Source organism: Rhineura floridana, chromosome 3 (assembly GCF_030035675.1).
Source record: "Rhineura floridana isolate rRhiFlo1 chromosome 3, rRhiFlo1.hap2, whole genome shotgun sequence".
NCBI lineage: Eukaryota > Metazoa > Chordata > Lepidosauria > Squamata > Rhineuridae > Rhineura > Rhineura floridana.
This window is the reverse complement of record NC_084482.1, coordinates 198,362,799-198,390,590: the sequence shown is the minus strand read 5'-3', so window position 1 is coordinate 198,390,590 and position 27,792 is coordinate 198,362,799. Positions and strand designations below refer to the sequence as shown.

Here is a 27,792-nt window from a genome sequence, read left to right as displayed (position 1 = left end):
ATGGTTTCATGGGGGGGGGAGCCGTAGAACGACGCGTCGCGCTGACAGTTCACTGTGGTTACAGTTGGCAGAGCTACTTCCTGTAAGCTCCTCCGGGAGCTGAAGCCTTTGAATGGTCCCCGTCGTCTTCTTCGGGGTGGGCTGGTTGGTTGGTTTTTAAAGAGCCCTTTTAATTTTTAAACTTCTGCTGCTGAAGAGGCTGCCTGGCGACCACAAGGCGGGAAGTCGGTTCGGGATCGCGGGGGAATGATGGTGTGGGGAAAGGCGCCCGCGCCCTTCTCCTCCTCCTCGAGGGGGGTCCTGACTGTCGAAGCTATGAGCGCCAGGGGTGATCCCAGGAGGAGATCCCTCCCTCGGGACAGGCTGGGCTTCTCCTTATGGGCGCTGCTGCTGCTGCTTTTGGTCCTCTGCTGCCGGAAAACATGTGGGGTGGCCACTCCTGATCAGGTAGGGTGGGAATGTTTTATTTATTTGTTTATTATTTGATTTATATCCCGCCCTTCCTCCCAGCAGGAGCCCAGGAGTTTGGGGTTTCCCCCCTTGTATGTATGTGTGTGTGTTTGATTGATTGATTGATATCCCGACCTTCCTCTCAGTAAGAGCTCAGGGCGGCTTGTGTTGATCATTGTGTTTTTGATCATGGCGTGGCCCTCCTTATACTTTCCACCCACCCCCAAACTGGAAGGTTAAGGTGGGCCAAGGCATGGGGGGGCAGACCCGCAGAACCAATCGGTCTGGCCAGATATTGTCTTCTCTCTGCTCCTACCCCACGTAAGGGCGAAAACAACAACAGAATCTAATGGCATCTTTCTAGCCCTCCTAGATGTTGTTGGACTACAGTTAAAACTGCAACTTCAAACGATGAGAACCCGATCTTAACAAAAGCTGAATTACAAAACTGGGCTAAGTGGTGTACCAGCTTGAGTTATTGGAATGATTGATAAAAAGTTAATGTAACATATAACAGCTGGTACAGCACAGTGGGGAGGAGAGCTTGGCTGGGAGTCCAGAGTCTGTGAGTTCAAATCCCCGCTCGTGTCTCCTGGGTATCAAGGGCCAGCTAAAGATCACCCCCACAGTGAGTGGCTCAGGGTTTACATGCCCTGCCACCTGTGCAGCCGTGGGCAAGCTGCATAGTCCCAAGGAGCCCAGTTGCCTCCCAGATGGCAGTTGCGAACAAGGAAGGGGCTGGCTTGTGCAGCTGTGGCAAGCTGAGAAGGCCCTAGCCAGCTGGGGAGGGCTAGCCTCAGAGGGAGGCAATGGTAAACCCCTCTGAATACTGCTTACCATGAAAACCCTATTCACAGGGTAGCCACAAGTCAGGATCCACTTGAAGGCACTTCATTTCATTTTTCAGTGTAAATGTAATACATAACACAATTGAACATGAAGAAGATCTGATAAAAGTGGAAATTCATTTGGTTAGAGACAGTCTGAGATTAGACTATCTTGATGGTGTGCGTTGTTCATTTGGAAAGTTGTCAGAATAGGATCCCTTTGTGAAGTTGGCATGTTCAGATACGTAAGATAGTGAGAAATTGTGTTTGTTATGCAAGCTTTCCATCTCTATGTATGTTTGTACTTATGATATTTTAATTGTATATTTTGGTTGTTTAAAAATATGTCATATGTTATTTATTATTAAATTTACATTAAAATTATATTAATCATTTCAATAACTCACTCTAGTATACCACTTAGCCCAGTTTGTAACTCAGCAGTTAGATTACAGTTCCCATCATCTGTGCCAATTGGCCGTGCTGGCTGGGGCTGATGGGATTTGAAGTACAGCAACATATTTATTTATTTATTTATTAGATTTTTATACCGCCCCATAGCCGGAGCTCTCTGGGCGGTGCACAACATATAAACATCCAATACAATTAAAACATTATTAAACAACTAAAAATGAAATGAAATACCAAAAAACCAAAACATAATTAAACATATAAACAAATACAAAACTTCGTACTAAAATATAAACTGTTAAAAAAGTATTAAAAGTATTAAAAGTATAAAAGTATGGGAGGAAAGAGTCCCAAAGACATTTATAACTGCCTCCCAGCAGACCATCTAGTCCAGAGGACTTGTGGTGCATTAGTTTCACAATGACTGCCTCTGTAATCTGCACTATTATGTGGAACACATCTGGAAAAGGGTGTGTATCCACACAATCCAGAAATCTAACAATTGGAGGGACCTCCGGATTAGTAGAGGAGAAAGAGTTGGAACAATAATTAGCAAAAATACCACTAATAGCCCCAGGGCCCCAAAGCTTTTCACCCCAGTCCTTATGAATTGGGAGAATTCTAGATTAAACCAGTTTTCTCCATAATGCATGAATGAGCAATCTAGAGTTCTTATTTCCATATTCATAGCATTTTTTATTTAAAGTATACTAAAGACTGTGGTGTCAAGTCACACTCCAATGCTTCCAGAGACAGCCTCTTAGTTTCCAAAGCTCTGTATATCCTAAAAGATCCTGTTGGTCAGTGATGCTTTTCAAGCTCCTTATTGTCTGCCTACAACTAAATGCTTGGGGGGGGGAGCCTTTTTAATTTAGGTGTTTCACTAATCAACCCCACCCCCGTCAAGCACCACTTTCATAGCATCCCAAATGACAGAGTATATGAGGGGCCACTATCCATGTTAAATACAATGCACTATCTGACTGCATCCTGCAATGCTTGTAACTGAGCTTTGACGGGTAAGAACTGAATTCAGCTGCCAAATAGTGGTAGATTAGACCAAAAATTTGGAAGGAAACCACAACAGGGGTATGGTGAACCTTTCCGCATCCCCACTGCAGTGCAAAACGATACTTAGGACAGAGTCATCAAGCACAATATATTCAATTACTGAGAGGGACCCATAACAGGATGAGCCAGCCAACATGCATTCCTCAAGTTATGTGACTGCAGAAGGTTTGCGAGATGCATTTATTGTTCTTTGTTAATTTTCCTACCCATCCCCTTCTGGCCCAGCCCATCATGGTGTTACAAATTAAGATCTCCCACTATCTAAGTTCACCCTATTTGAAAGAGTCCAAAAGGTTCAGAATAAATTTTAGAAAAGATTATTGACCCTGGTTTGGGCCATACATAGACGTCACTGTTACATTTTAGTACCAAGCGTCCCCTTCATGAACATAAAATAATTATCAGGATCCCCTTGGTTTTTCTGAACCTGAAAAGGGAAGGTGGCCTCAAATATTGCCCCCACCGTCCTCAATAGCCAGGATCCCACAGCAGATTTCTATGTCTAGCTCTTCTGTCCATAATATATTTTCCTGCTGTTGGTTCTGACCTGGGGGAAATACTATCCAAATGCTGTAGAATAAGCAATCAATAAACAGATCAAAATTATGAACATTTTGTGCAACACCAGAACAACTTGAGATGAGTGAATGCCATACAGAAGGCAGAAGGTTGAATCCAACAAAGTCACTGGGACAGCAGAATGACTTCCCCACCCTCTGTTCCCACCGTGCAAGCCCACACTCACCCCAAATCTGCTCTGGAGGGTTAGGGGAAGCTTCACAGCAGGTTGGGGGTTAAGGGGGTACATGGAGGGAGGAGAGGGAGGGTAAGTTTCACTGCGCGAGCAGATGTGGTTCCACTCAAACAATGATTTTGCTGGATGCAACCAACAGCTTGTATGCCAGTTGCATACCAGTTTAGTTCTGTGATAATGAGACCATGAACTTCACCGTCAAGGCACAAAATTACTATCATAACACTGCATTCTCAAGATAAAGATCAACAAGTTAGCGGACACTTAATGCATGTTTTTGTTTTAATGAAAGAGAAGTTAGAAGCACAATAAAATATTCCACTCTTTCCCCAAATGTGTTTGTATAAACTTTTTCCCAGGCTGCAGGCTCCCCACCCCTGGATCAACACAGTAGACTGTTTGGAAGCTGAGTGGTAGAGCATCTGCTTTGCATGTGGAAGGTCCTGGATTCAATCCTCAGCATCTCCAGGTAGGGCTGGGAGAGACTCCTGCCTGAAACCCTGGAGAGCAGCTGTCAGTCAGTGTAGTGTAGATAATAATAATAATAAATAATAAATTTAATTTCTTCGTCGCTTATCTGGCCAATGGCCACTCTAAGCGACTTACAAAATGTTAAAATACAATTAATAGAATACAGTAATAGAATATAAAACAATACATCTGCAGCAACAGTATTAAAACTGGGCAGGAAGCATTACAGTTATAACAATTAACCTTCCCCGGATACCCCGAAGGCCTGCTGAAAGAGCCAGGTCTTTAAGGCTTTCCTAAACACATTTAGGGAAGAGGCATGCCGGAGATCTTGTGGGAAGGAGTTCCAAAGACTGGGGCTGCCACTGAGAATGCCCTCATTCTCAGTATTAATGCCTTAATAGATAATATTAAGCTAGTGGGTCTGACTCTATTCCTGCCTGAAACCCTGGAGACAGGGCCGGTTCCAAAGGGCAGCCAGGTGGGGCACTGGCCTGAGGGCCTCTGGGGCTACAGGGGTCCCTCTGCTCCCCTTCCGTGATTTGCAGCAGGATCGCTGCTGCAGATCGCACGGCGAGAGCTTCGGGACTCCGCCATTCCCTTGCTTAACCTACCTTGTTCTGCGGTTGCGCACACAGCGGTGCCCTTAACAAAGATGGCGGCTAAGGTTTCCCTAAGGGGCTGAAGCCTCTGCTGTCATCTTGGCTGATCGCACACATGCATACTGCATGCACGCATCCCTGCCATGAACCAAGATTGCGGCAGAGGCTTCAGCTCCTTAGGGAAACCTCAGCCACCATCTTTGTTAAGGGCACCGCTGCGTGCACAACCGCAGAACAAGGTAGGTTAAGCAAGGGAATGGCGGAGCCCCAAAGCTCTCGCCATGAGATCTGTGGCAGCGATCTGCCGCGAATCACGGAAGGGGAGCGCTGGGGCCTGGGGCAGGCTTGTGCCCAAGGGCCCCAGCATGTCTGGGGCTGGCCCTGCCTGGAGAGTCACTGCTAGTCAATGGAGGCATTATTGAGCTAGATGGACAAGTAAAAGGCAACTTCTTATATTCCAAAACAAAAAGTAAAGGCATTTATTCTGGCCGTTATGGTTAATGCTATTTATTTTTATTTTTACATTTATAAATCTTTTTTCCTCCTAGAAGCTCAAGGGGGCATACTGTTGAGCTCTTGTGCCCCGAACCAACAAGGCAGACGTTGCTTGCTGCACAGGACACAGAGGTGTCCAGCCTAACAGCGTCCTTGAGCCGGCAAACAGGAAGAAAACACTCTGACACTCTTAAGCTTTGTGCCAGTAAAACAAACTTTATCCAAGTGCATAAATAAACCATTCACCAACATAAGCGTCTCTCCTACATACATTCCCCCCACACAGCCTGGGTCTCTAGGCAAATGTTATATAGCCAGCCCCTTTGATCCTGTGCAGCTGTGTGTCTTTCACATTATTACCGTGATACAGTTAACCCATTCCCAACATGGGGAATGACTCAGCTTATTTTTACATTTATAAATCTTTTTTCCTCCTAGAAGCTCAAGGGGGCATACATGGTTCCCCCCTTCCTGCACCCAAATTTACCTTCTTAGCATCCCTGTGAGGTACTACGTTAGGCTGAGAGAGTGATTGGCACATTGTCATTCCCTGAGTTTTGCAATGGAGTGGGGATTTGAACTTGAGTCTCTCCTGTTTAGAGTGACACCATTACACCACAGTGGCCAGAGCCCACTTCATCCGACGTATGCAGGGGTCATCCCTGTAGCCATATCCTGACCACAGAGAGAAGGGTGCTGTGCAAATGCTACTTGAAGTTAGTTCTTTGTCTTTAAACTGAATTTATTGATATTATGTTGGGGGGGGCATACGGGAGAGGAAAGCAGTGCACGGATATTTATATAACAAAAATAAAGGGGTCTTTTATTTAATGTGAGAGCCAGTGTGGTGTAGTGGTTAATGTGTTGGACTACGACCCCAGGAAACTCACTGGGTGACTTGGGCCAGTCACTGCCTCTCAGCCTCAGAGGAAGGCAATGGTAAACCCCTTCTGAATACTGCTTACCATGAAAACCCTATTCACAGGGTCGCCATAAGTCGGAATCGACTTGAAGGCAGTCCATTTTATTTTATGCAAACTGACATCATCAGGGTGCTAACTGAAGATCTCTTAACACATGTCGTCCTCACAATTAGTGGGCATGAAAGGGTGGGTTTAGTCTTTTCCTTTCTTCCTTCCTTTTTTAAAGGCATGTTTAGGGGGAAAATTGGGATTTTGCTCTTATATTCTTAAATAGGAATCTAGTATTAACTTGGCGTACAAGGGTGCTGTCTTATGAATGGGGCATCAGATGGTTCTTCACCTTTCTTTTTTGTAAGCAGCCATATGAATTTTGCATTGAAACTGAAATTTAGCTATAAATGTAGAAGATGGGATGTGGAAAGCCCCATGGAAATTTTGTGGGGGAGGGAGTGGGATGCCTTTGTTAAAAAAAAGTTATTCAGAATACCAAGCAATATAATCCATTGTTAACAAAAATAAATTCCTTTCAAACCTTACGGTTCCAGAAGTTGCATTCCAGTAACTGACAAAACGAGTCCATCTCTGTATAGATTTATTAGTCTGAAAATTGCCATTTGTCTTATGATCCGAGTCAGTGAGATGCAGTTGTCTGACGCTTCTATACTTGGTGATCTAGACATGCTTTGAGAGGCTGAAGGGCATCTGTCACAAGGCAACAAACAGGGCCTTTCCTGTAATTGGTCACACTGTGCCATGCTGGAAAAGTCTGTCATGATCCATTAATGGCAGTGGAGCCTTTTCTCTCTTCAGACAGAGCAGGCAGTCTTAGTACCTGTCTCAGGGGATGGGATGAGGTTTCTTGACGTCTTCTCCACCCCAACAAAATGTAAAGCCACTGGCTCAAATATAGGCTCATCTGAAATGTATACATACTGTACATACCTTTATTTTTTCCTTTTTTATTTAACAAGATTTATATACTGCTTAATCATCAAAATTTCTAAGCAAGTTATATGAAATATGCATTAAAATTCCTGGTAACTTGCTTTTAACATCTGGTTTTAACCTCTTTTTTTTCCAGAAATATTAGGCAGGCGCCATCTCTGTTATCTTTTTGGAGCCTATTGAAGACATTCCTCTTTCAACACACCTTTTAAGTTGAGACCTATCCCAGTCTGTGTCTGTGTTGGAACTGCTTTTTAATATGTTTTTTTTAAAAAAACCTTTTTTTCTAAGCAATGTTTTTATTAACGCTTTTTATTTAAGATGTTTTTAAAGCTTTTTTTAAAAATGTTTTTAAAGTTGTTTTGTTTTAATGTATTTTAAGGTCTGTTCTTATGATGTTTTAAAGTGTTTTTAGTGCTTTTGCTTGCCGCTCTGGGCTCCTGCTGGGAGGAAGGGCAGGATATAAATCAAATAATAAAAATTTAAAAATCAGCATTTTTAAAAGCTGTGTATGTGTGGAGCATACCTAGTCATACCACAGAGAAAAAGAGGGCAGCCTGAAAATGCAATGAATCATTAATAACTTTTTGTTTCTCTTTATCATTTCCTTTGTTCTTGGAGGCCAGACTGTGCTTCTTACAGTGGACTGAGGCCGAGGAGTATATTTTTGCCATGCAATTCAGACTTCCTCAGTTCTGGCCTAGGTTTCTAAAGGCCAGAGCATTGATTCTAAAGCCCCCCCAAAACTGTAATATTAAATTGTGGCATTATCATTTTCTGTATACAACTCTAGGGATATATTTTCTTTTTCTTGAGAACTGAATTGTGAATAGAATGTGGTTGGGTTAGCCACCCAAGGAGCTCTTATGGCGTACATGGGATCCCATTTTATCCTCTAAACCAGGAAGAGGGAGCAAGGCCTATGGCCAGGGATGATGGGAGTTGTAGTCCAGTAACATCTGGAGGGCCACAGGCTCCTCACTCCCTTTTTAAGCAATTATATGAGAGAGAGTGAGAGGAATTTTCCATTTGGTGAAATTCGTGGCAGGGATCAGAACCATAATCTTCAGTCCCAGTCCAACAAACCACCCAGTATATTACACTGTCTTTCTAAAGTTTCTAAACCAGGGGTGAGTAACCTGTGGCCCTCCAGATGTTGGTAGATTACATCGTCCACTAGCCATGCTGGCTGGGGCTGATGGGAGGTGGTATCCAACAACATCTGGAGGGTCACAAGTTCCCCAGCCCTGTTTTAAATGGGTCCTCTCTTCGTTAGGTGTCTTCTCATTCATATAGTTTACAGATTTTCTGTTTCATAACCCACTCTGATTCCTAAATCTTTTGTAAACGAAGCCACTGGAAACAACAGCAATTCCCCCCCCCGTATTCTTTTTTAAATCTAGTCTCTTTTGTTTCCCCTCATCCATGGGAACAGGACATTCCCTGACATTTCTTCTTCTGCCTCCTTGGCAGTCTTAGATCCAGTACCGCACTGTCTAGAATCAGCTGAGTGGATGACCGTCAGATACACTGAAGTCCAATCTCGTTCCACCCGCTCCCTATGTTGGTAGAGTTCTCTACACTCTAAGTTTGCTCCAGATTAACTTATGCAGAGAGGAGCAATGAACAGTTTGTTGCCTCGTTCACCTAAGAACGATAGCACGAGAAATCTTGAGAGAGTAAGCCTGGCCGTTTCATTTCCAGTCTGTTTTGTATATCCACAAATCGGTCAAAATAAAATCAAAGCTGGTAAGAGGAAGTTATTAATCACTTAATATGGGTCAGTTCCTTCTTGAAGCTGCTTCATGTTTTCTGTGGCCAGTGCTGGCTGGGGTGATGGATGTTATAGTCCAAAACATCTGGAGGATGCCAGGTTGGCAAAGGCTGTTCTAGGATTTAGAATGGTATACAGCCATGTGAATTATCTATGGGTGTGTGGCACATCCCTTGTGAATCAACCAGACCTCAATACTTGGCTCCTCTTGAGGAAAAACCTCTGGGGTGGGGCTGCCTTGTTGCTTTACTTCCTTTATTTCTTATCCTCATGAATCTGAGTCTTTGGTAATATTGGTTTCTCCCCTCCCCTGCTCTGCATGTGCCCTCTCTTGCCCTGTTCCTGTTTTGATCGTCTGGTCTTCTGTGTGCCCTGCGGCCACAACTACTTCCTGATGTTGCAGATGGAGAGATTAGCTGTGCCCCGAGATGTGTTTTAAACTGATCCATCAGATTTATCTTTTAACCTCAGAATTGCACGGTGTTCTCAGCTCTTGAAATCTTATTTGTGTGTTGTATCAGTGCCATACAAACTTCTTTGACTCATTACGTGCTGCGCCGTGAATCCCCAGGAAACGGTCAGAGGTTTAAACCTTATAGAAACCCTAGCAAAAGCTCCTTCATCCCAACCTGCATGAGATAGGAACATGGGAGTCTAATTTATAGGTCAGAGTATGCTGTATAGGTTCAGATGCAATTATCTTGGTCCCCATGGCCATGTCTTTATTTATTATTAGCGCTCTTCTTCCCTTCTCCCGTTGTGTAAAAGGCTTCATCTAAGCAGTTTTGGTTTCTTAAACATCCCAAACTGGCAGACTGTGAGTTAGGGACTCCATCTTGCTGGCATGCCCTAGTTTTTTGGAGAAACTGCAGTTTAAGGAACCAGGTAATTCAGCAAAGAAGAGGAGGGGATGCATGGACAAGTGCGTCGCTGAATCTCAACTGGGGCACTATTAGGTCAGTATTGTCTGCTCTGACTGGCAACAGATCTCCATGGACTCAGACCTTTCACCTTACCTGCTATCTTTTTCTTTTTAAAAGCGATGTCACTCCATGTGCAGAGGATGAGCTGAACCACTGAGCTCCAGTAACACCTCCATTGTCCGCACCACACAGTGTGGCAAAATCCTCCTGCCCTGTACAAGGTACAAGGAAGAGCTGCAAGTACCTCATTAATGCCACATATACCAAGAACTTGTCCCCAGCCTTTCTCTGTCAGAGGGCGAGGCCCGTTTGATCAAAGATGCAGATTAGGCAGAAGGTCCATCATGCAGTGGTGGGGTATCTGCTTGGCATGCGGAAGGTCCCAGATTTGATTTCCGGCATCTGGAGGTAGATCTGGGGAAGACTCTGTGTCTGAAGTCCGGCAAAGCTGCTGTAGACAATACTGAGCTAGATGGTGTTAAGGCAGCTGCCTCAGGTAGCGCTTTTCACTGGCTAAGTTTGCAAATTCTTGACATAGAAATAAAACCGGTTTTCCAGGGAGGGAGGGACTGGGGGACAGCAATCTGGGATGGGAGCCTTTTTATGGTTTTAAGCTGGACTGAGGATGGAGCTCAAATGTTTGGAGTATAGCTCAGTACAAAATCTGTTCACTTTAAATTGAACAAAGAGGAGACAGGCTCAGGGGCTTCCTGGAATGAGATGTATAGTTTGCTTTCCCCCCCCCCAAATGCTGTTCACCTTAGGCAGCCTTCCGTAGCCTGGCATCCTCCACATTTTTTTTAGTACTACAGTTCTCATTATTCTTGCCCAGTGGCCATGCTGACTGTGGCTGATGGGAGTTGTAGTCCAAAACAGACAGAAGGCACCAGGCTGAGGAGGCTGACATACTGTGTGCAGCTAAAAACATGCACGGACCAAAATTGCAGCGCTAGCAGAAGGCCGAAAGTGAAGGCCAAATATGCTGATACTTTGGATGCCTTTCATATCCTGGCACTGATCTTCCCTTTGGCACATGGGACACTGTGGGGAGACATGTGGCCCCATTCATACTTTAATGTGTTGCAACAGAAGTGTGAACTCAAAGAGGAAAAAGGGTAATATGACAAGGACATCAGGACTACAATGTTTGTTAAAGTTGGTTATTGTAACAAAATAATAAAAATACTTTTCATGTGTGTGTATGTGTGCACACATGGACACACTTGCGGAGACACACAGCCCCCCCCTTCCCCAAAGGGCTGAGAGTGAGTACTAAAACCAGCCTGGTCCTTGCTTTGCTGGCAAATTGGCTAACAAGAAAAAAACAAAACGTGGCCAGACCAGGCGGGTTTATTTTCCCCCCTTCCCTGGGTGGGTGGCAACTCTGTTCTTAGGGAGCGTCCTCTGCCTGGAAACAGCACCCCGGAGTAGATCTTTTAGCCCAGATGGATTCCCTGCCCCGACTCAGAGTGCCCTCCCAAATCATGTTTGATGATCAGGGGTGGTTTCGGGGTGTGCTTTGACTTCCTGAAAGTTAAAAGTTCTCAGGAGCCTTCACAGCAGTCTCCACAGTGACTGCACTTCTTTGTGATGTGGCCGCCTGCTGGCCCTCATGCCGGATTTGCCTACGTATCCAGTCTTCCTTCCTGTTTTTGGCGTGGGAGAGAGATGTCAAGCTGACCCCAACCTTGGCCGCTCTGTTCCCCAGGTACGTTGCCAGCCTTTTGAAGTGCCGAACAATAGGTGTCAGAACGCTGCATATGCATTTATTAACTAGTGCAATGTTTAAACAATCCGTGGCTTAATACTGAGGCTGGTGTGGACTGCTTTCTTTAAAAATATATATATTAAAAGCCAGTTTAAACAAACGCACACCCTTAGTCCTGGCCCTGCTGTTTCTCTTCCCCTTTGTAACGTCTTACTTTTTTAGCTTCAAATACATGAGGGACCTGCAACATAATCTCGCAGCATATTTTATTTAGTATTATTTGATTGATTTGATTTGATTTGATATGCAGTGTTCCTTTTTGGTGGGGGGGGCTCCAAGTACTCCATTATATTCCCCCTCCTGTTTTTATGTCTCTTGATGGCCTTATAGGCCCCTTCCAACTCTACTATTCTGATTCTCCTATACCCTCTCCACCATCAGTCAGCCTGCAGTCTGTACCCACTGAGTATGTTCAATCCTCATTGGACTCATCTCTCTCTCTGTGTGTGTGTGTGTGTGTGTGTGTGTGTGTTTTCCTCCTTTTGGTTTCTTTTACTTAAGTTATTTTTGGTACTTATTCCAACCTTGGGGTTTCCCCAATCCTGCTGATACCTCCTCCTTGTGTGTGGCTGATTTTATTTATTTATTTATTATTTGATTTATATCCTGCCCTTCCTCCCAGCAGGAGCCCAGGGCGGCAAACAAAAGTACTAAAAACAATTTAAAACATCATAAAAACAGACTTTAAAATACACTAAAACAAAACAACTTTAAAAACATTTTTTTTTAAAAAAAGCTTTGAAGACATCTTTTTTTTAAAAAGGTTAAAAACATTTTTTAAAAAAAGGTTTAAAAACATATTAAAAAGCAATTCCAACACAGAAGCAGACTGGGATAAGGTCTCAACATAAAAGGCTTGTTGAAAGAGGAAGGTGATGCCTTTTTGGCTACCTAAGAATGGGTACTCGGAGACCTGAGATCGCTGTTACTAAATGTTATGATGATGATACTGTCTAAGGTTTCAGAGGTGTGAAACAGGGACAGGCTTTTTAATATCCTAAACGTGATACACATTTGAGTTCTTTGTGAGAGGGGTTAGCCACGTGGTTAACCTTCCCACTGAGATCCGTGAGGCTAAAAAGTGCTTTAACAGTCCACATGTTCCTAGTCAAGATTCTGGGTTGTGAAATCAAACACTAATGTTCCACTTGCTTTATTGGGGTTCTGTAAAATATGCTATTCAACGAAGACACAAAAAGCATTGATGAATAACTTGGGTTATTCTGGCTAGAATTAATGTAGCTTAAAAATTGGGAGTCATGTGTCCCATCATAAGGCAGTAAGCATGGGAATGGGAAAAAATAACTTTTTAAAAAGTAACACTTTTGGGATAGTATACTCTCCTTTGAAGAAGGCGTAGTGTGGCCCTGAATCCCGTACCTTGGCCAGTTGACCACAGACTAACATATAATTGCTTATTTTGCCTAGAGCTCCAAGGGAAACTTGTTATAAATATTATTATTATTATCTTTATTTATACCCTGCCATTTTTCCAAAACTGGAACTCATGGCGGCTTCCAGATAAAAAATACATATAATTAAAAACATACAAAGTCTACATTAAAATAAGATTAAACTATTTCCAATATTAAAACCATACACACATACAGCTAAAAAAGTTCAAAGTAGTTTAAAAATGATATAATAGACATTAGCAATGCAGCACCCTTCACGCCCTATCCTTAGCCTTCAATTCCAAAGGCTTGTTGGAATAGGAAGGTCTTTGCTTGTCGGCGGAAGGACTGCAATGAGGGGGTCATTCTTACCTCCCTAGGAAGGGAATTCCAAAGCCTAGGGGCAGCCACCGAGAAGGCCCTCTCACGCGTCCCCACTAGTCGTACTTGAGAAGATGTGGGTATTGAGAGAAGGGCCTCTCCTGAGGATCTCAGGGCCCGGACAGGCTCATACAGGGAGATATGGTCTGATAAATAGGCTGGACCTAAGCCGTATAGGGCTTTATAGGTCAGCACCAGCACTTTGAATTGTGTCCAGAAACAGACTGGCAACCAGTGGAGCTTTTTTAACAGGGGGGTAGTACGGTCCCTGTAACCAGCCCCAGTTAGCATTCTGGCTGCAGCACGTTGTACCACCTGAAGTTTCCGAACAGTCTTCAGAGGCAGCCCCACGTAGAGCGCGTTACAGTAATCTAAACGGGATGTAACTAAGGCATGTGTCACCGTGGCCAGATCAGACTGCTCAAGGAACGGGCGCAGTTGGCACCCTAATCTTAATTGTGCAAAAGCACTCCTGGCCACTGCAGAAACCTGGGACTCCAAATTTAACGCTGAGTCCAGGAGCACACCCAAACTGCGAACCTGTGTCTTCAGGGGGAGTGTAACCCCATCCAGCACAGGCTGTATCCCTATTCCCTGATTCGCCTTACGACTGACCAGGAGCACCTCTGTCTTGTCTGGATTAAGCTTCAATTTGTTCACCCTCATCCAGTCCACCACTGATGCCAGACACTGGTTTAAAACCGAGACAGCTTCCTTTGAATTAGGTGGAAAGGAGACATAGAGTTGGGTGTCATCAGCATACTGATGGCACCAAACCCCAAACCCCCGGACAACCTCTCCCAGCAGTTTCATGTAGATGTTAAATAGCGTAGGGGATAAAACTGAGCCCTGAGGGACCCCACAGGTCAATGGCCAAGGGGTCGAACAGGAATCCCCCAGCACCACTTGTTGGAATCCGTTGGTCTATTTCTGGCACTTTGGGTTTCCCCTTGGCCCAGAATGGGGGACCAGGTTAAGGGGTGGTGGCAGTCTACTTACCTTACAGGGTTGTTGTTGGTTTACTCAGCCCTAGTAAGGGGAGGCACAGGGTTGTGCCTTACCAGGATTAATTGCCCTGAGTCCTGGGACTGAACTGGGGTTGGTTCATGACACTACGCTTAGGGGCCTTTTGACATTTTCCTCTTAGCTTGATTGCCGATGATTCATCAGCACCTCTGATCACATGCCTGGCAGAAATAACAATTCTGCAAAGAAAGGCAGAGGGATGGCACAGGATGTGTAACAATCCGTGGAAAGTTTCACATTTCCTCTAGGTTTTTGTTTCCAGCATCCCAAGCTGAAGCAGAGTTTGTTTACTGAAGTATTTCTAATCTGCACTTTCATAAGAATATAACATAAAAGTTGGTCTTCTCTACATTGTAAAATACATGTTAACATTGGCTCCGTTCTGCCCTGTGTTGTGTCTGTTTATCTCACTTTCCTCTAATGAGCTCAAGATGACGAGAGAAAGGAAATGGCCCAAGGTCACCCAGTTGAGCTTCATGGATAATTGGGGATTTGAACCTGGATCTCCTCAGTCCTAGTCAGACAGTTTAACTGCTACACCACACTAGCTCTCAATTATTTAACCAAGCTCTGTCTGCTCTTACATGGGTTCCAGGTGGTTTTACATCCAGATTTTGCAGATTAGGTTCATATACCCTTCACTTCAGTCATGCTGCAGCATCTGATGTTCCCAGATAAATTCACTGGACCATAGTATACTTGCAGATGAGTCTACAGCCTTGGGTGCTTACTTACTATGTACTTAATAGAGTATACTGCAATCTCCACCGCTGACAAAGATTCTCTGATCTGTTCCTTCATCCTTTGAAAAGGATCCACCAGCCTTTGAGGGCCAGTGTAGCGCAGTGACTCAGGAGCATAGACACAGGAAACTTTGGTTTCAAAAGCGAGGTTGCCTTGGGAGGCCACTCCCTCTCAGGCTAGCCTATCTCACAAGGTTGTTGTGAGGTTAAGTAGGTAGCTCTGAGCTAGAGAGTATACATGTAACATAAATTATCATTTATTTAAAAACCAGCTGCTGTATTCTTCTGTCTCCTCATGTTCTCGTGCATCTTTCTTCAACCTGATGCCCTCCAGATGATGTTGGACTCCCAACTCCCATCAGCCCCAGTTGGTTTGGCCAGTGGTCAGAAATGATGGGAGTTAAGAGTCCAACAACATCTGGAGGGCCCTAGGTTTCGGAAGGCTGTTGTAAGATAACCAAGAAATTAAATTATGTGAAAGACCATATAGAGCATGCCATCAAAATCAAGTGTTGTATATTATCGTGCCTGTGAGAATACAATATATGCAGAGGCATGGAAAATTGGTAACCCAGTAAAATAGACTTGGCAAGAAAGATATGGGACGAGCTTAAAGTTGTTTAAATTAACAGTGATGCTTAAAGAAAAAGAGGTTTAGAGAAGTCATTAGTGAGTGGAACCTGGTAACGTAATACAGAGAGTTGGGAATTTCAGAGCAGGGAACTGATTAGCTGCTGTATCTTTGAAGCTATGAAACTTATAATATTATAGAAAAGAGGAGAGCAGGTTTCAGTTGTGAAGAATACGTCGGATGCCAGTTGAAGAATATATTCTTTTTAACAGCTAATTATTTATACACACACAATTTATTTTATTATTGTAATAGTAAACACTGTGATCTTTATATGAATTCTTAAATCGTCTATAATCTTGATGTTTACATTTTGTACGGATTGTATGAATTTAATAAAATATTTGGTCTAAAAAAATAAAAATAACCAAGATACAGAAACCAGAGCGGGACTGTGCAGTTGAGGGTGGGATTTGGTTCTCTGTGTCTTCCATTGAGGTACTTGGGGCAAACTCAATGCAGCCTAAGATACAGTTGCAAAGGGGTGGGTGGGGGGAAATAGCACTATCCATGGAATTTTGTCTCAGATCCTTTTTTCCCACGAGAGTAAATGGTTTCTGTTTGTTCATTCATTCATTTAAACAAATTCTTTCCAGCAGCATGCTCATATAAAATTGGAACAATTTAAAACCAGCAACGTTGTAGATCATTAAGTAGTTAAAAATTCATCCTAACATCTCTAATAAAAGCAAGATGAAAGGAATGGGTTTTGAAGGCTGCTTAAAAGTTTATAGTGATGGAGCCAAATGTATAGCCATTAGAAGGCAGTTCCATAAATTGCCTCATTGAGTTCTGTGAAGCATTTGAAACATGTCCCACTGCTGTCAGCACTTACCACCAGAGTTTGCTGTTAGAAGAAAAGCCTGCAGGATCAGGCCAATGGCCCATCTAGTCCAGCATCCCGTTTGCACAGTGGCCAACCTGGTGCCCGTGGGAAGCCTGCAAACAGGACCAGAGCACAACAGCATTCTCTCCTCCTGCGGTTTCCAGCAACTGGTATTCAAAAGTGTTCTACCTCCGACAGGGGAGGTAGGACATAGCCATCACGGTTAGAAGACATGAAAAAAGGTCCTTTCCTGCATTCCATCACATCCGAATAACCAGGGCGAGGCTGTGCAGTAGATTAGTGATGGGTTATTCCTCACTCATGCCCCCTTTTGAGTTTGATTTGATGAAGGTAACTGGAGTCAAAACCTGCATCTCACTCCAGGCACATACTTTGGGCCTTACCAGCAAACAGCTGTCATTGGTTCCTGCGAGGAACATGAAGATGTTCTGTTGACACCCGTGCCAGTTTCGTTGCAACAACACCTTGACACTCCCTCCTGGGTTTTGTCTCGGCAGGTGAAACCCACCATCACAATGGAGCAGTTGCTGTGGCTGAGTGGCAGCGTGATTGGGGAGGTGAACACCTTCAGAGTTCCTCTCATCACAGCGACGCCTCGGGGCACCCTTTTGGCCTTCTCCGAAGCCAGAAAGCACTCGGCCTCTGACATCGGAGCTAAATTCATAGCCCTTCGCAGGTCGCTGGACAAAGGTTTGTGAGGCTGAGGGGTGGGGAGAGGGGAATGGAGCAAGGCCCGGGTGTGGGTTGCAAGTCAGGTATGTGCCCGCAGATCCCTAAGGAGGGGAAAGCCGTGAAATGAATGTCAGGGGAGGACAAATGTACCCCAGCCCCCCTCATCTTTTATGTTGTCCTCCCATCTTCCTTTTTTTGGGGAAGGCATGATTTGGCAAAATTTTGGGAGCATGATTTGGCTGAAGGATATGGCTTGGTTAAAATTGGGTGAAGCCAGAAAACATAACAGCCTGCTGGGTCAGGCCGTTGGCCCATCTAATCCAGCTTTTTGTTCACACAGTGGCCAACCAGATGTCCCAATGGGAAACCCCCAAGCAGGACCTGAGCTCAACAGCCCTCTCCCCTCCTGCGGTTTCCATTAGTATCTGGGAGCATACTACCTCCAACTATGGAGGCAGAGCATAGCCATCATGGCTAGTAGCCACTGATAGCCTTATCCTCCATGAAAGGATGGAGCTTGTGGCTTTTGTTAAGGCCCCCCACCTCTTCCCCCACCATAACTCAAGCCTTAGGGAAACGCAAGACAGATAAGAGGAGGACTCTAGTCATTCACACATACACACACACACACACACAGAGAATTCCATGAGGGGGGAGAGCAGGGACAAACCCGTTGGTCCTGCCCCCTCCATCACGCCCTTGTTGCCCTCCATATGTCAGAAAGCTACCCTTCTGTTGCAGATGGTCATTACAAGAACTTGAAGAAATAGTGCCCAAGCTTGCTTTTTTCCTCCTTCCCCCAGTCCCTTTTCCTTTTGTGTCATGTCTTTTAGATTGTAAGCTTGAGGGCAATACTGTCTTATCATTAGCACTACAAACAATCCCTTGAACCCATACACAGTGTGGATCGGTCTCCTGGTGAGGGAGATGGAATGTTTATGGATGATAGCAACCACACACACCCTGACTGGGACTGGTGCCGCATTGAATACAAAGGTGGGTTAGCAAAGGGCCTCCCGGCCCATCTGTCTAGGTCTGGGTTATACATGTCAAGTTGACCCCTTCATCCACAATTAAATTGCTTTATTCTGAATAGAGCTGAATGAATGAATAATATATTTCACAGAGGGGGAAAAAGTTGGAGCATTAAGGTGAGCTGATTCTGGCTGTCACTTAAGCAACCCCCTCTGTGCCCATCCTGGCCTTCCCACTACCACCAAATCCCACTGCTGTTTGTGGGAGAAGACCTTAGCCGTTGCTAGGTAACCAATACTCCCACTGCTTCCAAATTATTGTTGCCAACTGACCTGAAAAAGTGCTCCTGGCCTCTTCCTGTGCCTTTTCAACAGTAGCTTGGTCTGCAGAAATCTGGCAGGTGAAGCTTTCTGCCGCCTAGAGGCATAATCCTTGGCTGTCTGCTAACGCTTTTGCTGATTCCATTTTAAAGGTGCAAGAAGCAATGACCATAAAAAGTAGGCAATCTCATTCCAGGCCCAAAAGCAATTGGAGAGTGCGGGAAAGCTGTTTGGCAACAGCTAGACATTTGCACGCTTTGCTCCTCCCTACTCTGAAGAGATTCTTTGCTGCCCAGGTGAACAAAGGAGTTGTGGCAGCGAGGGTGTGTTGTGTTTAGGCTGGATCACTCAGGGAAGGAACCTGAAAGGCCTCCATGATGGTCAGGTGCTTTGTGAGTTGCCTTGAGGCCTAATGTGTGTTGCCGGTCCAAAGGAGATTGGTTTCTCCCAAACATTGTCGTTTTTCATTTTCTGCTGGTTTTAGAATGTATTTTACCGTTTTGTTTTGTTTTGTTTAAACTACTTGGATTGTTCATCACCTCAAGTGCTGCCTGTGTCTATCATGAATAATTTCCAGAGGAGAGGCTGTGTTTTTCACAGCAGAAACGAGAAAGAGCTTGCGAATAAATAAATGAAATGAATGAAACTTTATTTTTTCCCAGCCCATTTTACAAACTGGAACTCAGGGCGGCTTACAAATAAAACTACATGTAGTTAAAAACATATAAAAATATACAATTAAGATACAATTACACTATACACAACCTTAAAACCATGAAACAGGCACTTAAAATACTAAAAAACAATTTAAAATAATACAAATAACAGTATAAAACAATAAACAAACCTTGCAGAGCCGAATCCTAAACACCTTCTATCTCAAAAGCCTGTCGGAATAAAAAAGTCTTTACTTGCCAACGGAAGGATGGCAAGGAAGGGGCCATTCGTGCCTCCCTAGGAAGGGAGTTCCAGAACCTAGGAGCAGCCACCGAAAAGGCCCTATCTCGCGTCCCCACCAATCACGCTTGTGAAGGTGTTGAGACTAAGAGAAGGGCCTCTCCTGAAGATCTCAGGGCCTGGGCAGGTTCATGTAGGGAGATACGGTCTGACAAATAGCCTGGACGTAGGCCGTACAGGGCTTTATAGGTCAAAACCAGCACTTTGAACTGTGACCGGAAACAGACTGGCAGCCAGTGGAGCTCTTGTAACAAGGGAGTTGTATGGTCCCTGTAACCAGCCCCAGTTAACACTCTGGACACCTTTTAAAAACGTGGCACCTTTTAAAAACATAACAGAATTACGTTTGTGTGTGTGTGTGTACAGTATTTTATGTATTTTAATTGTATTTTATGTATTTTAATTTATTTAATGTTTTTGTGATTTTATTGTTTACAATTTTATTATGTACATGTTTTATTTTTGTAAGCTGCCCTGAGTGCCCTATTATAGGGTAGAAGGGTGGGATAGAAATAGTTTAAATAAATAAATATTATGACTTGAGCTTTTGCGGAATGTGGTCTACTTCATCTGATGAAATGGATTGTAGTCCGTGAACGCTTATGCCAGCATTGGCCAATCTGGTGCCCTCCAGGTGTTTTAGACTACAACTCCCATCAGCCCCCAGTCAGCACGGAAATGGCAAAGGCTTGCTTATGCCATACTTGTGTTCAGAGTCTTGTGGCACCTTAAAAGCTTTTTTAATAAGAAATACAACATTAGGAAGCTGCCTTTTACTGAGTCAGACTCACTGGTCCATCAACTCAATATTGCCTACGCTGACTGGCAGTGGTTGTCCAGGGCTTCAGGCAGAGAATTCTTCCAGCCCTCCCTGGAGATGCTGGGGATTTGAACCCGGGGCCTTTGGCATGCAAGGCACATTCTTTACTACTTCTGTGGGCCAATGCCAACATAGTTCTTGTATCTTTCCCAGGCACTACGTGGAGCCCAACTTCATTCATAGTTAACGATGGTTCCCTGGCCGACGGCCTCAACCTTGGAGCCGTGGTGGTGGATTCAGAGGAGGCCATTGTGTTCCTGATATATAGTCTCTGCGCCCACTATAACAAATGTCCCATTGCCAGCACCATGATCATTCGCAGCCGTGATGACGGGGTCACGTGGAGCATCCCCCGGAACCTCTCTGAGGAGGTTGGCACAACCATGTTTGCCCCTGGACCGGGCTATGGTATCCAGGTGAGCAGGCAAAAGCCAGATGTAGGGTTCGTATATATTTATGTGTTGTTTTTAATTGACATGGTTGTGTGTTTTCCATGATTCCACAGGTCCGCAGAAACAGGCCAGAGGGTAGTATACTGGGTGCAATGTTCAGCTTTTTGAGAATTTCAAAAGAGCAAGTTCCTAGTCCTCATGGCTGCTAAAGATGTGCTCAAAAACACATGACAAGGCCTGATAAAATCTCAGAAGCCAGAGGGGTGGCAAGAGTTGAGATGGGCCTTCAGTATCGTGCATAACCTCTTGCTTCCTAGTCACCCCCACCCACAGCTGAGCAAAACTAGACTACATAATGCAAACCACTGCAAAAACTGCAGAATTTACTAATCAAAACAAGATAATTTCCCCAAATTTGCCAAAATTCTCTTATTTTCATTAATTAATTCTGCAGTGTTCAGGGTGTTTGTGCACAGAAGTCTTTTTTTACAGGGAGGGCATCAAAGAGAATTCGCTGAGCCCCATTTATAGTGGAGAACAATACCAAAAAAAAGCACTGTTTTGTTGGTGCTTTTGAGTGCTTCCACATACATGATCTTCTTGTTGCCCCTTGTGCCCAATCTTGTAAAGCGGCTCAGTATTAATATTCTCCCATATTCCAGATTTGTGAGAGAAAAAGTTGCCCGAGGACATTGAGTATATTCATGGCAGAGGTCAAATTCAAATGAGAGTGACTTGTTGATTCATAGCTTAAACTTAGGCAGACCAGTCCTTCACTCCAAATTATGCTGCGGAGGAAGATGCACATTAACTGGTCTTGAAAGATATGCACTGGCTCCCAATTTGCTATTGAGCCCTATTTAAGGTGTTAACACTTACATATAAAGCCCTAAATGACTTGGGCCCCAAATATCTGAAGAGCCCCTCCTTCCACGTTAACCTGCCTGGGTGTTCAGATCAGCAGGAAAGGCCCTGTTGGCAGTGCCATCGCCCTTTGTGGTTTAAGGGGTGGCAGCACTTGAGATGACCTTCTCTGTGGTGCCCCCAGGTTGTGGAATGACCTCCCTTCTGAAGTGCATCTTGCACCATCCCTGCATGCTTTTGGGAATTGGTCAAGACACACCTCTTTACCCAGGCCTCTATTTGACTGGTTGTCTTTTCTTCCTCCTGCATTGCTATTCTGTGCTGTTTTGTTACTTTCTCATTGGTTATTGTGGTTTTCTTTTATGACTTTAATGTAAAATTGTCAATGTTTTTAATTGGGATGACTTCCATCTGATTACCTCTGGCTTGCAGAAACGTTATGAGCCCAAGAAGGGGCGCTTGATTGTTTGTGGCCATGGGACGATATCGCGGGATGGGATCTCCTGCCTCCTCAGTGATGACCATGGCTGGAGTTGGCGATATGGGCGGCAACCCTTGCATGGGATCCCTTACGGTGGGGTGAAGCTTCCCAGTGACTTCAATCCTGATGAATGCCAGGTGGGTGTGATCTTGAACACACACATTTTGTTACTTTGCTGCAAGTAGCAGGGAAGAAACAAGAACCTAGTTCCAACTGCTGTGTTGCATGGAAGTGCTTGCTGTGATAATTGTACATGCAAACAAGCTAATAGTACTCTGGGCAGGGATGGGGAACCTGTGGCCTTCCAGTTGTTCCTTAACTCCAGCTCCCATCATCCTGACCACTGGCTGTTCTGGCTGGAGCTGATGGGAATCTGACAACATCTGGAGGGCCACAGATTCCACATGCCTATTTTAGGATTTGGCTTCTCAAGGACAACCATAAGATTTCTGAGAATCTTAGCTTTCATTCAGTGAAATTAAAAATAAAAGATTCCGTTTTTAGCTCTCATTGTTTCTAGCCCAGTTGTTTTGTTATCTGCCTTCAAGTTGATTATGACTTATGGCGACCCTATGAATCAGTGACCTCCAGTAGCATCTGTCATGAACCACCCTGTTCAGATCTTGTAAGTTCAGGTCTGTGGCTTCCTTTATGGAATCAATCCATCTCTTGTTTGGCCTTCCTCTTTTTCTTCTCCCTTCTGTTTTCCCCAGCATTATTGTTTTTTCTAGTGAATCATGTCTTCTCGTTATGCGTCCAAAGTATGATAACCTCAGTTTCATCATTTTAGCTTCTAGTGACAGTTCTGGTTTAATTAGTTCTAACACCCAATTGTTTGTCTTTTCCACAGTCCATGGTATCCGCAAAGCTCTTCTCCAGCACCACATTTCAAATGAGTTGATTTTTCTCTTACCCGCTTTTTTCACGTTCACATCCATACATAGCACAGGCAGCCTGATCCTGTGCGAGGCTGCTCAGATGTAAGCCCCCCTAAACTTAGTGAGGCTTATTCTCAGTTGTGTATTGGACTGTAGACTCATGTTACATATTTCCCTTTCTTGGTATAAGGCAGCTTCCTGCATTCCTCCTCTCTGCGCAGTTACTCTTCCAAATGCTAAGAGCAGATTTCTCATTCAGCAACTGGGTAGGATTCTGCTTGCCTTTTCCCCCCTTCTTCTAATTCTTTAAATAAAACTTTCAAGATACTCATTACTTTTTAGATGAAATTTGAAGAAGGGATCTGGAATATCTTTGAGAGGGCCAGACTGTTTGTTCCATTGCCATGCCAATACATCCTTCCCCTGGGAATCTCAAAGCAGTGCCATCTGATAGTAGCTTCTTCCTTCCTGTATTACCTGTTTTTGAAATGCTAAATGGTACAAAGGAAGGAAGCGGAAGATGGGTGGAGCACTTGGAGTGGAGCACTCAGCTTAGACCAAGGAAACTTCCTTGTTCATCCCAAATCTGCCCTAATCTCATCTACCTCCCCGATTATCTTCTTTTACAGCCCTATGAGCTGTTGGATGGCTCCGTGGTGATCAACGCCAGGAACCAAAACTTCTACCACTGCAGTTGCCGCATCGTCATCCGCAGCTACGATGCCTGCGACACCCTCCCACTGGAGAACGTGACATTTGATAGCACCTTGGTGGATCCAGCTGTGGCTGCAGGGGCCCTTGTCAAATCTGGTCTTGTCTTCTTTAGCAACCCGGCCCACGAGAGCCAACGTGAGTGAAAAATCTGTGTATGAGAGAGACTGGCTTGTATGTGGGTCGGAAACAGAGACTGGCCCAGGCAAGCCTGGGCTAGGCTGTGTTTGTCACAGCGAGCTTGTGTCCCAAGTCAGGGCACAAATATTTTCTGCCTGTTAGCAAAGCTGACGGGCAGCTAGGCTTCAAACCAGGCCCCCCGGGTTGACTGTTGAGATTAGTCTGATGAGCCACCCATTTTTCACGATTAAGGGGCTATGTTCAATATTACTGCAGAAGGGGAGTCTGCAGTGCTCTCATTGGCCTCCAGGAAGGGAAGGGCCGCAGCTCAGGGCTAGAGTATCTGTTTTACTTATAGAAGGTCCCTGGTTCAATCCTTGTCGTCTCCACGTAGGGCTGGGAGAGACTCCCTGCCTGAAATCCTGAAGAGGTGCTGCCAGTTAGCATAGACAGTACTGAGCTAGATGAACCAAGGGTCTGACTAGGCATAAAGCAGCTTCCTCCATCGGCTGGTTGTAAGGCATATTTGTTTATTTGGCTCCTGACCAAACACTGCTGTCTGTTGCACCAAGAATCTTCTCTGCCTTGCTTTCAGACAGTCTGTCCTGTGGCTGGTTCCGTTGGTGGTATTAATCTTGCCCGGTTGCCACCTGGTTACACAACTGAGGTCTCTCTACTCCTCATGGGGGTTAGGGACTCTCAGGGGGAAAAAAAAGTCTTTGTGGGGCTGATCCTTTTCCAGAGAGGTGATTTTGTCCAAGGATCAAGATGAATGGGACAACATAAAAAGCGCTGCTTCGTTACCAGGCCGGATTATTTGTTCATCTAGCTTAGTGTTAACTATTGTGACCAGCATTGACCCTCCAGAGTCTTGGGCAGAGGTAGCATCAGTGGAGACTTATTTTTCTGACGTCAGTGGGACAGTGAATCCGCTCCTGGTTTTAGTCTGAACTTTCAGTACCTTGAACGGCTCCTTGAAAGTTCGGATTCAAACCCAGAACAGATTCAATGCCCCACTGACTTTGGAACCACTAGTCTCCACTGAGTAGTGTAAGACCCTAGAGCAGAGTCAGACCACTGATCCATCTAGTTCAGTATTGTCAACACTGCCTGGCAGCAGCTGTCCAAGATTACAGGCACGGTTCTCTTACTGGCTCTTTCTGCAGATGGCAGTGGTTTGAATCTGAAACCTTCCCTGTGCAAAGCATACACTTTGCCATTGAGCAGCTCGCTGTGTCCCCCCCTCCCCAACAATTAAACTCCAGGCTGAAGTCAATTCCAGAAAGGCTTTGCAGGGTGGTGCCAGGAGAGCAGCATGTAGAGGAGCTGGGGGGAAGAAGGAACCGAAGTGATGCTAGCAGGAGTGAAAGCAGGAACAGGCCAGAGCCCATGGCGGGTGCTTTGCTGGACTTGAACCATAAGCTTTTCAGTGTTTGGGCTGAAGCCCCATTCCTACTAGCCAATGCATCTCTGTGGAAATCACAGGCCTCCCAGAGACTATAACTTTGCTGGTTGTGACATCTGGCTCACCTGGCTTAATCCTTTCCTGCTGTGGTTGGCCACCACCCTTTTATCTCTCTCTAGACATAAAATGCCAACCACAGCAAGGCAAAGAACTGGTCTCTGGGAGGCCTGTGGTTTTCCAGAGAGATGCATTGGATAGACGTTACTATGCACATCCACTGAAAATCCTGTGGTTCAAGTCCGCTTATGGTGAATGATTGTAGCAGGACCTTTGCTATTGCTGTGACTGTGGGTGTTCTTTGATTCTACATTAGGTTCAGAAAGCGTGGGCAACATGGTATTAGGTGCATAACTCAGTATCCTGATAAGCTTCACAACAACCCTGTGAGATAGGTTCAGGCAGCTGAGTGATGGTGGTGGGTTACACTGTGGCTGAGTGGGAATTTAGACTTGGGCCTCCCCAGTTCGAGTCTGACACTCTAGAACCACTACAGTTCTAAAGGCATTGCAAAATGCTCTTGGTTCTGAAGGCATTGCAAAAAAAAAAACCCAAACCAAAGGTTTGACAAAAGAATGACCTTATGAACGAGGAAGAGGTGTCAAAAAAACCCCACAAAATCACACCAGCCCTTTATGACCTTGCACTCTGTCCCCTCTCTGACCCAGGGGTTAACATGACGCTACGCTGGAGTTTCACCAATGGGTCTTCATGGTGGAAGGAGTCTCTGCAGATCTGGAGCGGAGCCAGCGGCTACTCCTCCATGACATCATTAGACGGAACCTCCCCAGAGGATGCCCACAGCCTCTTTATCATTTACGAGAAGGGACGGGTTCAGTCCACGGAGAGCATCTCTGTGGTCAAGATTAGCATCAACGGGAAGCTCTGACCACACCTTTACGTCCTCCATCTGCTTCCTCCCCATGTGCCTTTATCACTCTTGAACCTTGTGACTGCTGGGTTAGGACAGAAGGGAATTTGCATTGGGAGAAATCAGCAGAGCTGGGTGGGAGGGCTGAATGTTGTGATTTGAAGGGCATTGGCACAGGACTTGGGAGGGCCCTGCTGCAGTAGGAGTGGATCTTTAGGAGGGCTGAGTCTGTCCCTCATCCTTGCCCTACACTCTGCAGGCCTCCCTAGGGAGGAATGCGAACAGGAGCCTTTCCCCACGATGATGTTAGGGCTGCCATTCTACCTCAAAAACATTCCTAATTTTAGATGCTGCTATTGAATTTCTGGGTGGGTGGAGATTTCTGGGGGTGGGAAGAGGAAGACGATGACAACAGAGAAGAAAGTTGACTGATAAAGAAGCAAGTGATTATCCAGGATTGGATTGCGATTTCTTATTAGTGGAATCAACTGGGAAGAAGAAAATCGGAAAGATTTATAATGAATAAATTAATTTCTGCACCTTTACTTATTGTCTCTATCTAATTTAATTTGTTTCTTTAGTGAGAAGGAGTACACAAGAACTGCCTTGCTAGATGCGGCCAAAGGTCCATCTAGCCAGCCAGATACCTCTGGAAGTTCACAAGTGGAGTGTGATGGAAGCAGCCACTTCCTGTCATTATCCCCAGCATCCATAGCCTGAAATATGGACCTCCCATTTATCTATAGCGCAGTGTAGGAAGCTCCCTTGTATTAGATTGTTCCATCTAGCGCATTGTTGTTGACATTGACCAGTAGCAGCTCTCTAGGGTTTCAGACAGGCAATCTTCTCCAAGCCCCACCAGGAGATGCTGGGGACTGAACCTGCAACTTTCTACATCCGAAGCATGTACTTGGCCACTGAGTGACAGCCCTTCCGTTATGGCATAATTCCCTTTTTTAAAAAATTGATTTTTTTAATGGCAATTTCATTAAGAAAAAAAGGGAAGGGGAAAAAACCCTCAGTCAGCTCATGTTAACAAAACATTTCAGCATCTATACATCACACAAATGATCAATGTACACCATCCAAATATGTATCCAGATGAAATTGGTGTTTATAGAAGGTACGCTTGTGACGCCCTTCCCTGGCTCTCCCTGTCAGGTTCCTACCTGCTCGTGGTTACTGCCTGTCACTAGGCACCACCAGGGACTCCACCAGTCCGGACTGTCCTTTTTTATGGTTTCTCTCCCCGCTCTAGCATAGACCTCACCAGATCCCCCTGCTAGGCAGCACCACCAGTCACGTCCTATAACCAGTATTCCCAGAGACTCTGCCTGAGTCTCTGTCAATCAGGTTACCTCTGTGACTGCGTGCTTAAGCTGTCCCAATCCCTTTGTATCAATGCAGATAATTCTGGTTTGCTCTGAATACTTGTGGTGTTATTCTTCCCTTCCCCGCTGCCACCATTTGTCACTCTTCAGCCTTGGTATTTACCTTACCCTCCCTTCTGGTCTGTGAAACCCCAGCCAAGGATCAGGCCTTTGGTAAACCAAATACAGTATTTACTAAATAACAAAGATAACAAGATTACTTTATAAAGGCACATAAGCATATGGTTTCATCTATCACTATGATATTTATCTTAGTATTAATCCGAACTCCACACTCTCCTCACATCCACCAGCTCTCCACACAATCTCCTCTCAAAAACCCACCAAAACAACCCACCAAAACAACCCACTCACATCCCCTGTCAAACAACCCACTAACGTCCACCCAGATTTAACTGTCATCCTTCCATTTACACTCTCAGCCATTCTAAACACTCAGCCA

The 27,792-nt window shown here is 44.9% G+C and overlaps 1 protein-coding gene across 3 annotated transcripts; it reads left to right on the top strand.

The window, feature by feature from the left end:
* The first annotated feature begins 30 nt into the window (after positions 1-30).
* NEU1 (neuraminidase 1) lies at positions 31-26,489 on the top strand. Of its 3 annotated transcripts, none has more exons than XM_061622126.1 (6): positions 31-447; positions 16,934-17,126; positions 20,334-20,596; positions 21,869-22,054; positions 23,425-23,644; positions 25,757-26,489. In XM_061622126.1, the coding sequence occupies exons 1-6, from the start codon at positions 247-249 to the stop codon at positions 25,975-25,977; spliced, it is 1,284 nt and encodes a 427-aa protein (XP_061478110.1). In that variant the 5' UTR covers positions 31-246; the 3' UTR covers positions 25,978-26,489. The 3 variants fall into 3 exon arrangements, with proteins under 3 accessions (XP_061478110.1, XP_061478112.1, XP_061478111.1); XM_061622128.1 differs by lacking the exon at positions 31-447 and adding an exon at positions 5,705-5,797; XM_061622127.1 differs by lacking the exon at positions 31-447 and adding an exon at positions 11,241-11,354.
* Positions 26,490-27,792: the final 1,303 nt, after the last annotated feature.

Bases quoted from the DNA above. Each gene is read 5' to 3' on its own strand.
- NEU1 (XM_061622126.1), top strand. From the start codon at position 247: ATGATGGTGTGGGGAAAGGCGCCCGCGCCCTTCTCCTCCTCCTCGAGG. The intron at 20,597-21,868 runs GTGAGCAGGCAA...TCTGGCTTGCAG, and splicing joins GACCGGGCTATGGTATCCAG to AAACGTTATGAGCCCAAGAA. The intron at 23,645-25,756 runs GTGAGTGAAAAA...TCTCTGACCCAG, and splicing joins CCCGGCCCACGAGAGCCAAC to GGGTTAACATGACGCTACGC.